At 41.0% G+C, this 16,072-nt stretch overlaps 2 protein-coding genes across 3 annotated transcripts; both read right to left on the bottom strand.

The window, feature by feature from the left end:
* Window positions 1-259: 259 nt before the first annotated feature.
* LOC6565140 lies at window positions 260-6,630 on the bottom strand (the record flags this gene model as incomplete). The annotated part of the gene is made up of 5 exons (XM_001990978.2): window positions 260-2,117; window positions 2,515-2,914; window positions 2,986-3,445; window positions 3,677-4,257; window positions 6,594-6,630. Coding segments are annotated over 5 exons (2,955 nt in total), but the record flags the coding sequence as incomplete, so codon positions are not given.
* Window positions 6,631-6,803: 173 nt separating this feature from the next.
* Window positions 6,804-15,805, bottom strand: LOC122322558 (probable serine/threonine-protein kinase samkC). 2 transcript variants are annotated; one of them, XR_006246696.1, is made up of 2 exons: window positions 15,599-15,805; window positions 6,804-7,467 (listed from the first exon to the last, which is right to left on the bottom strand). XR_006246696.1 is itself a non-coding variant. In XM_043215302.1 (2 exons), exons 1-2 carry the CDS (start codon window positions 15,176-15,178, stop codon window positions 6,967-6,969), a joined length of 537 nt encoding a protein of 178 aa, XP_043071237.1. In that variant the 5' UTR covers window positions 15,179-15,234; the 3' UTR covers window positions 6,804-6,966. The 2 variants fall into 2 exon arrangements, 1 of the variants encoding a protein (XP_043071237.1); XM_043215302.1 differs by lacking the exon at window positions 15,599-15,805 and adding an exon at window positions 15,143-15,234.
* Window positions 15,806-16,072: the final 267 nt, after the last annotated feature.

Raw genomic sequence — 16,072 nt, 5'->3', positions numbered from 1 at the left:
CCGCAAAAACTTGCATTCCAGTGCATCAAAACAGTGTAAGAAGAAGCATCGTTATAAACTGAGTAAACAAAGTCCAGTTAGGAGTGCAAGGGGCACTCGAATTTCGCGGAGTGTATATATATATTTCCCGAGTAAAACCCATCGATCAAATTCATTTAAGCGGCAACATCTCTCAACAAGTCCATAGATGCTTTCTGTAAACCGAAAAAACAACCTCTTCAGTCTTGGGCCCGTCAATGGTCTTAAGATCGTGTTTCTGATTTTCTTAATATGCTAATAATTTATTTTAATGCTCACATTATAAACTTAGCAGCTAAACTAAAGGTGAATAAGACTCGTGTCAGCAGCACAATGCTGTTGCATGAATTTCAAATTCCATTAAACGGTTATTTACAGTGCAAGGAGAAGTTGAAATATTGTTTTTTTTTTTTTTGTTTGGTACGACGAGTTCAACCTACCGACAAGGACACTTGATTGTTCATTTTTTTAATTGCAGGCAGGCGATGCTCGCCGTTCGAAAACGCTGATCAGTTCCACTGTGCGGCGTCTCTCAGATAGTCGATATCACATAGTGTTTACTTATATGTAGCTGGCTACCCTCCCCCTACTTCCCCTCGCGGCCAACCCACAGCCCGACAGCTCAGGGATTAGGCTGCATGCGTGCGCGTCGCAAGGACTTCGTCGCCCTGTTGCCTTTCGCTTTGGACGCGGCGGAGGAGGAGGAGGAAGTGGAGGAGGTGGGCGGACGAAACGTGGGCAGATCAATAAAGATCGGACGATACTCGGGAGCCTCGGGCCGCATCGAGCGCGATTCCGACAGCAGCACATTTGTGTAGTAGTTGAAGTCGCCCTGCTGCGGCGGCTGTTGCTGTTGCTGTTGCGACTGCGGCTCGCTACTTGACAACGTACGCTGGGAGGCGGAACGACCACGGGCCGCATCCGAGCGCAGTAGCCGAAAGAGATTACGACGTGCGGCCTGATCCGTTGTGTCCTGCGTGTCCTGCACGTCCTGAGAGTTGCGACGCTGCTGACTGCTGCCGTTAAGGAAAGCCGCCTCCTCGTAGCGCGGTATGTAGCGGGGCTTGCGGGACTCACCCCGCTCGTGGGGGGTCACATTGAAGCCAAAGAAACGCGGCGCCTGCACCGAAATTAATGGCAGCAGCGTTTCCCGTGCATAGCGCTCGGCACGCTGCAGCAGCTCACCCAGGCGAAATGGCAGCAATTGCACTGTTTGCGGCTCCTCTGCACCGCCAGCCAACTGTGCCATCATTTTGGGTGGATGTGCAGCACCGGCGACAGCAGCAGCGGGAACTGGAGCTGCAACTGGAGCATCAGGTGAGCCCGTTGTCGTGGAATTGCTGTTACCCGGCTCGGGCAGTTGAAGATCCTTGCCGTGCTTAGCTCTCGGCGTGGTCGCCTTCAACACCGGCTCAACAATCTCCTCCGTGGTGGTGGCATATTCGTGTAGATTGCGTCCACGATTTAGAGCCAAGCGGCGGTCCTTGAGCACCGGCTCAAATATCTCATCGGTGGGTGCACTGAGCGCGTCGGACAGGCTGCGACTGGACTCGGCCGCCTCCGCCTCGTTGTTGTCCTTGTCGAGGGAGTTGCCGACGAGTATGGGCTGCCATGGCAGCTCGTCTGTTTGGGTCAGCGGATAGGTTTGATTCTGCGACAGCTTGAAGCTGGTGCCCAAATTGAAGATGTTCTTGCGCTGCTTGACGCTCTCGACGCCATCAACGTTGGTGCTCAGGCCCGACTCCTGCACGCTCGAGTCCGCCAACGGGGTATCTGTGCTAGGCGGCAGCGAAGCCGGCGCTTGGGTGGTGTAGGCACCATAATCATCCTGATTGTCCAGCTCACAGTTGCCCGCCTGCAGGCGCATGCGGACGGGACTGCCGCTGCTCAGCTTGGTGCTGGGGCGGCACAGCGAATGGCTGCGCCCAAAGCTATCTGTCAGCACCACCTTGTCGATGTCCCAGTGGGGCAGGCCCTTCGACAACCACCCACTGTACGACTTGTAGTGTAGGCTCAACGTCGTGGGGAAACCCAGCGCCGGATGCGGCACGATAATCTTCGACACAATGTCGCCAGCGAAGAACTCAGCATCGTCCTTTCTGTAAGAGTACAAAATCAACTTTAAATTTTCGGCATATGTTATCGGATACAATTAGTAAATGCAGCTGTTGGATCTTTTTATCAAAAAAATAAAATAAAATATATATTGATATCCTACACAAAGCTTACTTAAATACGTCTTTTCCAACTGATGACGCTAAAGGAAGAAGTTTTAGGTAAAGTTCAGTTTAAACGGGAATGCAAGCCCCTCCTTCTCCACAGTTTGAATTTAAAAAAGCAGTTAAAAGAATTTGCTTTCCTCCACAAATCGAGAGTCTATTCATAAACGCTCCTTTCGCAATAGCCCCCTAATCGGGTACACTCGCATCACGTTAGACTTTTATTTTCCACTTAAAACTAGCCTTCAGTATTCGGTGCAAAGTTGGCTTAACTCACTCGGATATTTCGAAGGTCTCGTTGAGACCGCCGTCGCCTTCGAGTATGGCTTCTAAGCGGCCAATGGTGCGCAGCGGCAGATCGTTGAAGGAGTTGAATATCTGCAGTTGGAACTGGTGGGCACAGAAGGGCTCCTCATCGCGGGTGAGCAGGTAGAGCTGGCCGCGACCTGTCGATCTATCCGCATAGTAGCCCATATTGCCGCAACGGGGAACGCCCTCGGCCAGGTCCTCGTCATCCTGAGCACAGGGAAAGCATTTACCCTTGAGGAAGTCATCGTAGCTAGCGCAAGGGAACGCGGGAAACATGCAGCGTGGCGCCACCGAATCGATGAAAAACTTGTAGGCGCGCCGATGATTGCACAGCGAGCGTCCCTCCTCGTCCTCCGCAGCCTGGGCAGCTGCAGATTGGTTACCAACATAGTTAAAGAAAAAGTCTTGCTTATATACATCTAATATATATAGATCTTACACCAAATAAAATCCGTGACTGCGCCCACAAAAAGATTTGAGCAGCCGGTCTGCACACGTCCTCCATTCGGATAGTAGTCAACATGGCCCATGGGCTGCCAGGAGCCCAAACCACCCAAGATGAGATTCTCGCCATTCGAATGGATGACATCAACAAACTCTGCATCGCTGCTGTCTAGTCGCACCTTCGGATGCTGTGCCTCAAACAGAGGTCCCGCCGGATCCAAGCCCGTTATGCGCGACAGGCCGGGCAGCTCGGCCCCCGCAAAGCCAGAGACATGCGCTCCCAAGCTAAAGCCAATGACATGGGTGCGCATCAGATTGAGCCCCTTGTGCTTCTGCAGATGGCGCAGCAGCATTGCCAACTGTTTGCCAACCAGTCGTGTATTCGCCGCTGCACGCACATAATTCGGGAATGTGGCACCGTTCTCCCAGTCCACGCAGATCACAATGCAATCCTCCTAAAAAAAATCAATGGAAAGGATTTGTTGTGGAATTATTATTTATTCTGATACAATTCCCTTTAAAGATCGATTAAAAACAAAGTAGATTAGTAACCACGCCAAGAACAAATTGATAATGAATATACATATCTCCAGTAATTGTTAAGCTGGAGACACCAAGTTTTAAGGGCAAATTTCATTGGTCTGGCTGCTTTCCGGCTGCATTCTAACTATTATCAGGCTACTCACCACTGCCATTAGCGCTGTTTTCATCTCGTAGATCCACACGTGCGGACAGGCGGAGCCAAAGCCGTGTACAATGACACGCACTGAAAGCTCATCGAATCCCTCGAGATCATCGATGGAAGGCGGCGGCGGTTTCTTTGGGCTGCCATTGGGCTTCTCTGTAGTCGCATTTAAACCGGCCGCTGGGACGCTGGTGGCTGGTAATGCATCGGCTGCGGTTGCTGGCGTCTCCGACTGCCGTTTGGTCTTTGCCTTGGCAAATGCGGCAGTCATGTTGCGAAAAGAGAGCTCCATGAGCGGGCGGTCAGAGCGCTGGCGCGTGGAGTAAAAGTAAAACTTGGTATTGATCTCCTCGGGCGACGAGGGCAGCATCTCCAGATAAGCAAACGGCCCAGAGTCCTCAAAGCAGCCCAGCTCACCGTAGCAGACACGCTTCACCGCCCGCTTAGAGCGTCGCTGACGTTGCTGCTGCTGCCGCTGTTGGTGTTCGTGCGCCAGCAGCGAGGCATGCACCGCCTCCGACAGTTGCGTAAAATTCGCAAAGCCTTCCGCACTGCTCGATCGCTCTTCCTGTCCGCCAAACGCTGCAATCGGATGAGTAAACAAAACAATTTGAATTTGGATATAATTGAATTGGATATGATTCGATTTATGGCCATAAAATGCGACACTTTGCACTCCAGGCACGTGCCCAAAAAATAACAAGCTATTCAAAATTTATTTGAATAAACATTTATATGAATTCCTATAAAGATGAAAACAGCACATTCGAAATGGGTGGCACCTGCTTAAATTATGTATATATATATATTTAAGTATTTCTGATCGTTCCAGTGAAACGGATAACTACAAATAAAAAAATAAAAAAAAACGAAAATAAATAAATGTTGATAAATCCATCTAGATAATTAGCCAATTCTAACGAAAAAGAGTTCGATCGTAGTGATGATTTTATGCAGATTAAGAGTTTGGCAAGATACCAAATTAAGAATATAAGAAAAATTCAAAATCATAGAAAATACAGACTCTACTCAAGAATATTTCAATATCTCAAATGAAGGGCCGTAGCAATTTCCTTCCAAAACATATTCAAAACTCAAACGGTTTTTTGTTTAAAACACAACAGCGATGTTTATTTTAAGGGAGAATATCTAAACATTAAAAGCTCTGCTTGGAAAATAGCCTACCACTGTGTGAAGCGATAAAAAAGTAATTAAAATATTATAAGTAAAAAACTCTGAATTTCTTTAATGGCAGGCGTGTAAAATGTTTATTTTTTTAGGCACTGCGCCATAATTTTCAACGTGTGGATGACATAAGCCAACCCCACATATATATATATATATATAGATATATATATATGTATATATATTTATATATATATTGTGTTATATATATATATAAATTACCGAGGCGTGAGTGCGTTTCCAAAGCGCTGAAACCCAAGAGGGAGAAAGAGAGAGAGAGAGAGAGATAGGGAATTATACATTCACATCAAACTGTCCACGCTTCGCCACACATGTCGCCAAGTGCCAATAATTATACATTTGATTATCATCTGCCTATTGGGAATCAGGAAGTGCTTGAATAGAACTACGTCTGTCCCAGCGTAAATATGAATACGTGTGTATACAAATGCAGCTAGGCCCTATAGGGCTTCAGCGGTATTCTCTCGCATAGCTAATGTGCTGACTCCCACTCACATTAAAGTAACAAGTGCCCTCCATCGAGCAGCACGTCGTAACGTGACTAATGGGGCTTATGCAACCAAATGCATCCAAGTTTTTCAAAGACAATTTGAAGCAATTTACACTTTAGGTTTCCTAGTGTGGCACATGTCATTTATATATTTATGTAATTGCTGACTTACGACTCAACGTCAAAGATATTTATGAAGGAGCTCCTAACTTCTCAACAACTAAAATAACGCTCAAGAAATGGCATGAAAAACACCACAAGAATATATGGGTAACTGAAGAGTTGAAATACTGTTGATTGTTTCATCATATAGATTTAGGGGTATTTCTTATATTATTATATCCGTTACTTTGTTTACTTTTCTTTCAACTTGGATTTTTAATTTAATTTAATTTCGTATCCTTTAATTCGTGACAATTTAATTCAAATTCAATTTTTGTTTATTAAAAACTTTGTTTTCTGCTTACTGTTTTTAGTTCAATAAATAAACAAACAAACAAAATTGTGGAGCGAATGAAATCAAAATGTATTCCCGAGGGCAGTGTTGCCAATATTTAATATAGGACTCTATCGGCCAAGCTCAATGGATGTGGGATAAGTTAAAAAGTGGTGTTAATAGTTGGTTCAATGTGTGTGTTACTATTGTTGGCTGTTTGAGTTGTGACTTTCGTTGTTTTCATTATTCCGTTTAAGGTTTTGTCAGTTTTTGGCACTGCAATCGCTTCTTCGATTTAGTTGACTGTTTTCGATTACATTTGTGAACACGCTATATATATAAATAAATATATATATATATATATATATGTGTGTGTGTGAGTGTGAGTGTGTGTTTTGTATGGATGGGTGTTGTTGTGGTTTTTATGGCGATTGTGCAATCTGTGAAGTGTTTCGCTCATCGTCAACTCAATGGCAACAATTGTCAAGTGAAACTCGACCGGGGGCCAAACAAATTGAAAGACGCTCACAATCAGCCAGCTCACCCGCTAGCCTTGAATTGGGGAGGGGGAAGAGTGGGGGATTGGGGTGGCTGTGTAGTTTGAGTGGGAGTGTGTTGGGACATATTAAGTGCTGTCTACGCAAACCATCCTCAGTTCAAGTAAGCTGTACAATTTAACACATAATAATTCAATTAGTAGATGTAGGGGCTAAATGGAAGTGGGAAGAGTTGTGTGTGTGTGTGTGTGTATGTAGCTCAATTAGTTAATGGATCGTCTACACTTACCGCTAGTCCGAGTGCCGAGCAGCAGCAGCAGCAGCAGCGCGAGGCAAATGTGTTGCATGTTGTTGTTGCTGGTATTGTCACCGTTGATGTTGTTGTTGCAATTGTAGTTGTTAGATATTATCCAATAACGTATGCAGTTGCCAATTGCATTGATGCTTAAGATGACCTCTCTCTGTCGCTCTCTCTCTCTCTCTCTCTCTCTCTCTCGCTCTCTCTCTCTTTATTGCAATTGCATTGCTCACGTTGTTGTTGTTGCTATTTGAAGTATGATTTTTGGCTGCCGCTTCTTCTTGTGTGTTTTTGTGGTGTTTTTTGTTCGGTGTTATGTCTCTTTCGCTTTGGTAATAGCAATATACCATAAACAAATTCACTTTCACTTATTTGTGAACCTGCCAGAAGCAGTCGCAGTCGCAGTCACAGCAGCAGCAGCAACAGTTGCTGCGGTCGTGACTGGTTGCCAGTTGGCAGTAGTTGCTGTTTGGTGACTGGTTCCTGGCCACGGCCAATAGCGTCTGTGCCGGCGTCTGCGTCTCTGACTCACTGACTGACTGACTGAGCCCAGCTTGCAGATGGAGCTGTTATTGTTATTGTTATTGTTATTGTTGTTGTTGTTGGTATTGCTGCTCTCAGTAAACCGCGTCTGGGGCGTTGGCGTTGTCGTTGACTTAGCCTGCTTGATTGAATTATGTGGCAGACGCACGACAGCATCTGCAGCAACAGTTGCTCTTGTCGAAGCTTTCACTTGACCAACAACAGCAGCAGCAGCAGCAGCAGCAGCAGCAGTAGTTACAGGTCCAATTTGGGACAGTTGCTTGCGTTGTGATTGATGTTGATTACTGATGATTGATTGTTTATGAGCTTTACTTTGTGGTGCCTGCAATCACAAGAAACAACAACAATATTCAATTGCATGTTTAGCTAAATGATACCAAATAATAGGAGGCCTCAAGTGTAGCAATTGATGTTGCTGTTGTTGTTGTTGTTGCTGTAATTTTAATTGTAATTGTAATCGTTTCGCCCGTCTGCATATTGTATAATAAGCCGGTTCGCTGACAGGATGTGCGCTAAGCGGCGATAACTGGCGCTGGGCCATTGACCTTTGTCGCTGTCGTTGTCGCTGCCCCTATCTCTGTCTCTGCCTCTGCCTCTGTCTCTGTCTCTGTCTCTGATTCCCCATCTAAGCAAACAACAGCAACAACAAGAACAACTACAGTTGAAAGACAAAAATCGCTAACAAACGCACACACACACACATTACACTGTACAAAATAAAAATGAATATTTGACAAAAGTAAAAATAAATAAATAAATAAATATTAAATACAAAATTGTAAGTTTGACTATTTATGAAATAATAAATATTGTTATTTCAATGTTTTCAATTAACATTCTTATTACAACTAATTGTTTTAATGTTGGCATTTTAATGTTTTCGAAATTCATATGTGTTTACAGCTGAATATACAAATTAATCAGAAAGGAGATAATCGAATAAAACATTACTGCTTCAGTATTGTAAATATGCACATATTCCGGAACCGGAACCGTGAGCCTACCGATTGAAATTCAGAACTGTAACCTGGCTTAGGGTGCGAATTAGCTAACTACAAGCTGCATTTAGTTTTGAGTTTTGCGGTCAAGTAAATACGCAAACTGTGTGCTGCAAAATGTGGCAACGCCCTGTCAATAAGTTGGCGACATCCAAACGACAAATTGGCAGCGCAACCAGCGTAATTTTGCAATGTTCAAAGTCAAATGCGTGGCGCTACCAGATGAGCTATGTATGCCAAGGTGGCAACACCGCACTGTTAACATTTCGACAGGCAAACCTAGTGGTAATTCAATCTAACGCTTAAGTCTCTCCCTGAAGACGAATTTCGACGAGATTCGAAGTACATCGATATATATATATATTTATATATATATATAAACAAAATACTTGACCTGCTGCCAGAAAAAAACATATATTTAATTGCAACATCCTTTAACTAGTACTCAGATATCTTCACATCAAATATCGCTGGGTGAATTTAAAACTGTGGAAAACGTTTTTCACAAAATTACAAATGACAAAAGCTCTCAGTTTGGTGCACAGTGTAGCTTTAGAGCCGTTAAACGTTAAACGTTGAACATTGGAAGTTGAATGTGGACATTTGGGTCAACAACAGACGGCAGTCAAAAGGCATAAAAACACAACAACACCATGCAACCGAAAAAAAAAACAGCTCTTGCCATCAAGTTTGTTGTCGAGTTTTTTCTTTTGGCAAATTTCCAAAGATGAAATTCCATGAGTCAATTGTGCGGGAGACTGGCGGGATCTGAAGACCGAGGGTGCCACTAGGTGCCATCTAATGAAAGTGAAAACTTTCAGTCATTAAAAAAAAAACCTGATAAGTGATTAAAATGATAAACCGAAACCGAAGCGAAATATTCAGAGCAGCGCTGGAAACTGTAAGTTGATTGATTGATTGATCTATTGACCACATATCGCACCTTCACTTTCGTTGAAGCTGAGACTTTTCAATTAGCATCAAGTTAAACATTAAGCAAGCTCTCCAAATGTTGTCACCGCCAACAATTTTAACAACAGAAGCATTACAACATGTTTGTTTAAAGACGGTCCGTCAAGGAGCTGTTGCTGATTAACTATGCACTGTTAATCAACTCGAGCTAGGCTTAATTTAGTTTCATAAATATTTTGCCATTGTTTTCTTTTATCTCTTTTTCACTCTCAAGTTTCGCTTTTTTCAACACATCATTCCATCTAAAGATAGTGAATCATTTTGTATGCAAATAGATGCAAAAAAAAAAACACACATTCTAATATATGAGTCTTTCAAATACCAAGAAAGTTAACATATAAAATGTTAAAGTAGCGTCAACATAGTGCTTTTAAGAGAGTGCTGTTAATTTAGTATTCATTTTTAATGATCAAAATTTGTGGCCCTAACAATCTCAAGTCACAGTTAAATAAGAGGTACTAATTGCTTATAACTTGATTTAACCAATAACAATTAATCTATATTTCTGCTCTTAATAACAGTTTTTACTCAATTAAGAGCACCTGTTGCTGTTGCTTTGAGTTCATTCACAGAAAATGACAAAGCGGCAAAAGACAATCGCATTGTTTAACGGATCCATCAATCAATGGCAAAAGTTGCGCCCACCCGCAACACGATGTTGAAATGCGGAACAAACGAAGCATAAAGAGTACGCCAATAAATATAGGCAGATGGCGAGAGAGAGAGAGAGAAAGAAAGATAGAGAAATAGAGAGATGATGAATGAAATTGTAGGCTGTAATGAAAAGTGTAAGTATCTGGCAATAATGCTTCTAAGCAGCTTTCTCACGACTTCTACTCATGCTGTCCGTTCTATTTGTCAATCAGTGAGTTAGTCAGTTCATCAGTCCATCAGCCACTTTCAAATAGATTAACCCAATTTAATAGCTGGGCCGCTTTCAACTGCTGCTGATGATGCTGCGGCTGTTACTGCTGCTGCTGCTGCTGCTGTTGCTTCTACTATTTGCCACTTCTTGTTTTCGCAATTGCTGCTAATTCTGCTCATTAAATAGAAACATCGACGCGGCCTGATCGCCTATTCCGGAGAACTGACAGCTCATCCAGTTGGGAAAGCCACCGAGAGTAGGCGAGAAATCGAAATTGCAGACCAAATCGAACCATGCCAAAAAGCGAAAAGCGCAAAACGGCTCTTTAGCTAATAAGAATTGAGTATGTTGAGCTTGCCAAGCGCGAGGATACCCTATACACAGAGTACTACTAGATACTTTTGTATACCCACCTACACCTATCCATACATCTATAATTCTCTTAACGTTCTCTTATAAGTTCAATGTAGGGATTATAAAATCCAAAGGTGTATGTAAGTACATACAAGTATAAATTCTGCATACAAGAGAATATCCGAGAGATATGCCATAAAGAGATAATGAATCAGCTAAGTGAGCTTTACTTGAATTTGCCTCATATAATCATATCGCAAACTTCCTGATGGCTTAAATAATATTCTTTAATATAAAACAAAATTTAACTGAAATCGTTTTATGAAATTTATACAATCAGAAAATAATCGAATCTGAATAATTAGTTGTTTTCTAACAGACATGGAATCGAAATCTACAGATTCCGCCATTCCTATTGGAAATTCTTACGCCATACGCCATACTTCCAAACTTACTGACAACAAAAGGAGAACCACATGCCGCATCTTTCAAATAGATGAACTGAGGCTTAAACATTATAAACATTGTGATACCCAATTCTTGGTCAATTTTTATGGGTCCTATACAGGCTATAACGAAATAGGAACTAAACGTAAGAGGCGTGTGTGCCAACAATGCTTTAGCATTGTGCCAACTTTGGGCTATCGGTTTTCATCGATTTGACACAGAGCGAATGTCTATGTGTGTATGTGTATCAATGTATCTGGTGTGCCAATTTAATGCCAGCAATCGCCGTCGACTTTATTAGTTTGCTTGCAATAAAATACAAAAGACTTAGGCAACGAACTTGCAGTCGCTGGCGCGCAGCCAAAAAATATAAATCAAAACAAAAAAATACGAAAAATACGAAAAATGTTTGAATTTCCTTAGCCAATTTTCGCATGACAGCCGCAGCAGTAGCCGTAGCAAGTCACATAAATAGTTTCCTGTTTGTTACGACGGACTCAACAACAATAACAACAACCAAAGTGTAGTAAAAAGGGAGGCGCTGGACAGTAACAACAACGACTACAACAGAAATTATGATTTAAAAGCCAGCCGCGCATGAAGTTTCCGCCGTTATTTTAGAGTTTAGTGCTGTTGTTGTTGTTGTTGTTGTTGTTATTATTGCTGTTGTTTTTGTTGCTGCTCTGCTGCTGCTGCTTTTGACGTTGAGCTGTACAAAATTAGTTTCTTCTAATAATTGTTACATGTTGTCGTCTTTGTTATTGTTTGTTGGATTTTCACAAGAATTTCCACAGTGGCAAACTCATTGTTCATGCATTGCATGCAACCAAGGAGAAGCAGAAGCCCGAGCCGAAAAGACAATGCGCCATAAGTCAACCAACAAGCCTAACCAACGGTAAAATGCAATGAGACGAGAATAGGCAAAAAGAGCGATAACAATTATATACAATGGCAAACGTATATGACACACTTTATGGCTATGAATATTCCAGGGGGAAACCCCCCCCCCCCCCCACTCCATCCCTTTCTCTCGTTACTTGCCGCCAAAAGTAAAGTTGGGGAAAGAGCCAACTCGCCGAACAGGGAGATGAAAGAACCGAGAAGAGGTCAAGTGAGCATCCATCATGAAAGCGTGGGATGTGTGACGAACGTGTTTGTCTAGAGTATTCTGAGGTATATTGATTCACTTGTATAATGCGTAACAAATAAGCAAAACAACTATCTGAACCAGGGTTTGTTTTGACAAGACTAAATACAGCTGCTTCTTTGGCCCTGACCAACAATATATAGTATATAGAAATAAGCCGATTTATTATAACATCGCATATTTTACATTTATAGTATAGAATATCAGTTGTCATGAGAATGACTATTGTCTCTACACAAAATACACACTATGAAATATGGGTTACCAGTTGGTTTTTGTATGAATAGTTTCTTTTTTCTTTTCACCTGAGGCTAACTAACAAAGTCTCAACAATTTTTTGGATATTTAACATTTATACTGTGTACATAGATTAATTTGTTGTAATCTTATAAAATATTTATTTGAGAAAGCATATAAAAAGTTTTCATAATAAAAATCGCCCTTAAATCCAAAAAGTTTCTTTGCTTCTAAAAATTTGTATTTCAACAGAAACAACCTCCATTTTCTAACTAACTTACCAGATAAGCTACATTATTAAAGGTTGTCTCAGAAAGAGAATGGGTCGAACACAAATCAAGCAAATCGGATTACTATATAATATTATTATTATTATAATTATTATTATGATGATTATTATTATTAATATTATTATTCTTATTATTATTTTTATTTTTATTATTACTACTGCGAGCTACTGGATCTTCTGTACCTCTACCTTGTATATATCCGAATACATATAATAAAAAAGGACATAGAAAAAATCGTTAGACAATGGACATATGGATAATAATACATTCATATATGATAAACTTGAACAAACTTATGTAAATTCATTTTTACTTTATCTTATAACTACCAAGGAAAGTTTTTATTTATAATTTGTGTTCAAAGCCGTTGTCGAGGGTATTTGCGCTTCGGTAAGTGGAGCACACAATTTCTTTCATTCTAGTTCTTTCAATCTATGGCCCCATGGCCCAATTTAACTGGTACTGAAATGCCCAAAGAGCTAACTCCAATTACAATTACACAAATTCTTGCCTGGGGACAATTAATTGTCTTTGTCTTTGGGTTTGTTATTTGACCGCAATATCTCGGGTTGCCCAAGACAACAAAGTACGGCTTATAGTAAATGTACGGCTAATAATGAGCCACCGACCCCAATTGTCAAGTGCACTCTCGATCTGGATCTCGGGTTTCCCAGCCATTATCATAATCATAATCACATATAATTGTATCTGTTAAGCCACATCTAGCAAGAAGTCGGCTGTACTGTAGAAAGCTGAAAGAAATTAAAGATGTGTAACCGGATGCAGCGTAAGTAAAGTGTTGCAAAGTGCCCAAAGCAATTTTCACGAGGCTTGTGCTTATTAATTATTTTCCATCTAGTACTCCGGAAGTTGTTAACAAGGCTAAATTCATTACTTAAGAAGCTTAGTTTCCAGCTCTCAAGTGGGTTAGGCGATTAAATGCGAGCGAAATTTTGTTACTACTTGTCAAAAATATATTGCTTGTCAACATCAGTTTAGTGTTGACATTTTTTTTGTAATATTGTGTAGCTTCATTAACTGCGGCCTAGTTAGATCTGGTAAGCTGTTCCATCAACCCTGTTTCTAGCACAAATTCAACGATTTTTAAGGTTAACGAATTCTTTGACTTCTTAGCTTAAGGCAGGTTTCCCAGGCAGGATATTGCACCTTAGCTATGTGACCTCCTTATCAAGAGACCAGTGTTCTGAGTCTGTTCTTTCCTTTGGATATTATTTGCTTAAATAGTTGCTGATTATAGATTATACCCGGTGCCGCTACCCAGCCCAATTGCCGCGTATGTCTTTCTTCGTTCCATAATACGGTTCCGTTTAATTTCCCTCCCACATCCCTATGACCCGGAATTCATCTTAGGGCAAACATATTGAGTTGATCTACCTTAGTCCATACCTCCCTACTATTTTTTACATAATTTTCGACTTCTGTAGTGCGATTTTGATAACGGAATGCAGTACAAGATTTTTATCCGTTTGTATTTGACTTGTTTTCAAATATAATTGCACATATCTAAGATTTGAACATAAGCTCGAGCCAAATCAAGTGACGTTTTAATGGCCTGCACTTAAAAAAGAATAAAATTCAACATAAGACATTAATTCCTATACCATTTGCAAATTTGTATGGTTCCAGTGGTTAAATGTATAACTCAACGATTTGCAAGCCAATTTCCAAGTGAAAATGGGCAATTTGAAAGTAAAGACCTGTGATTTTTGTCCCCACTTGTGGCGCCCAATTGACGCCCGACCTTGCCTCTGTCAACAAGCACAGCAGCAACAACAACAACAACAAGAGCAACAACAACAACACATAAACTCGGCTATTGGCAGTTTAAAGCACGCAGATTATGTTAAATCGTGTTATTCAAAAGCGACACCAACTAAGACAACAACAATGATGACAATAAAGTGTTTAACTAAATTTAAAATTGTTTTTTTTAATTTAGTTTTTTGTTGTAGTATGACATTGAAGGAATTTATGCACTTTAATTGAAAACAATTTTCGTGGTAGCGGGTTCCAAAATACCCTGTCATACAACAATATCATTAAATGGGTATTTGAAAAGCTATCCACAGTTATGGTCGTGTCTATCCGATCTAATGATCTATAAGAGCTAGAGCTAGAACATTGAGTATGGAGCTTCTCGTATACTTAACGCTCTGTGTTCACAACTTGAAAAGTATTCGTAAAGAATTCGTTGCAGGGTATTCATTGATCGAATAATGGCTGCTATTTGCTATTTTATTTCGACTTGCACTATTGTTGATTTAGACTTAACACCATGAATTTGTTGTGCGTTGCTGCTATATAAATTGGCTGCCTTTTGTCTCTTTTGGTCTCTCTGCAATTCGTGTCAATGTCAGCATGATATTATTATTATTATTATTTTTTTTTTCTTATTATTTATTTCAACTTTATTAATCTCTTTTTCTTGATGCATGCTGCATTGGGGAGGAGGGGGGCATGACAAGTAATGCTCTCCACAAACGGGTTTCAACAACAGCAGCAACCAGATGCATAATCACAAAAACAACAACAACAAGTGCAAGCGGCAAGCAAATACTAAAAGACTTAAGCGACAAACTTGCAAGCTTGCTTGCTGCAAGTGCAGAAAATTAATGAAAATTAATAACAAAAACAATACTAAAACAACTAAGGCTTGATATACATACGTGCACATAGTGTGTATGAGTATATATGACAACCATTTGTGAATGTATTCATTTTTGTGACGGTTTGTGATAAGCAAAAGATGCCATCAACAACAACAACGCCAATAACAACAACAGCTGCTTCTGCTTTGGAGCCCAGTCCCAGTTTACAGTTTCACTTGAGGCGCGTGAAAGTTACTCTTCACAACAAAAACATCAAATCAAAAAACAAAAAACACAGAAAATAAACAACAACCCACATACAAGCACACACACACACACTCTCTCACACACACATATATAATTGAAAGACAAAAGTACAAAAAAGGGCAGGCCAAAGCCGCAGTTGAGTCAAAGGCAAAGGCTAAGCTTAAAGTAACCATTAAAATGCAAGCGCAAAGCAAAGCACAGCAAAATAAGTAAAAAAAAAAAACACACACACAAAAAGAAACCAAAGCACAAACTGCAATTACACACTTCTTTCTTTTCGCATTTGATTGTTTAATAGTTTGTCAAAACTTGTCAAAAGAAAAAAAACGTTAAAAAAAAACCGCCACACAAAAAACAAAACGGTTTTAAAATGCAACGCGAAAGACGACAACGCTGCAAATTAGCCGCTCCGAAACGTAAACGATAAACAGAAAATGCCGTCACGAACCTCAGCGCGTCGCGGCTGAAGATCAACTGAAACGGCAAACGAAACACGAACCTCGCGAAACTCACAAAATTCGAAGCAGCTTTAGTGCTTCGGCAAAAGCGCTCGTGCAGACCGAAACAGACCGACTGCATACTCTACAGTCTACACTCTACTCTCAATTGGCGTACTCGTCACCATTCGAAGCACGTCCGATTGCAAAAAGCCAAAACCATAGAAATATACAACAAGCAAAAAGTAAAAATCACAAAAACAAATTGCCAAAGCCACGTTCGTTATGAGGGTATGGGGGTGGG

The sequence above is a fragment of the Drosophila grimshawi genome, unplaced genomic scaffold (genome assembly GCF_018153295.1).
Source record: "Drosophila grimshawi isolate 15287-2541.00 unplaced genomic scaffold, ASM1815329v1 contig_1006, whole genome shotgun sequence".
Classification (NCBI taxonomy): domain Eukaryota; kingdom Metazoa; phylum Arthropoda; class Insecta; order Diptera; family Drosophilidae; genus Drosophila; species Drosophila grimshawi.
This window is presented reverse-complemented; position numbering and strand designations above follow the sequence as displayed.

What these genes read in the sequence shown, in the direction of transcription:
- LOC122322558 (XM_043215302.1), bottom strand. Translation starts at nt 15,178, where the DNA reads ATGGTTGTCATATATACTCATACACACTATGTGCAC. An exon ending in CTCATACACACTATGTGCAC is followed by an intron (nt 7,468 to 15,142) that starts GTATGTATATCA and finishes TTGTGATTGCAG; the next exon opens with GCACCACAAAGTAAAGCTCA.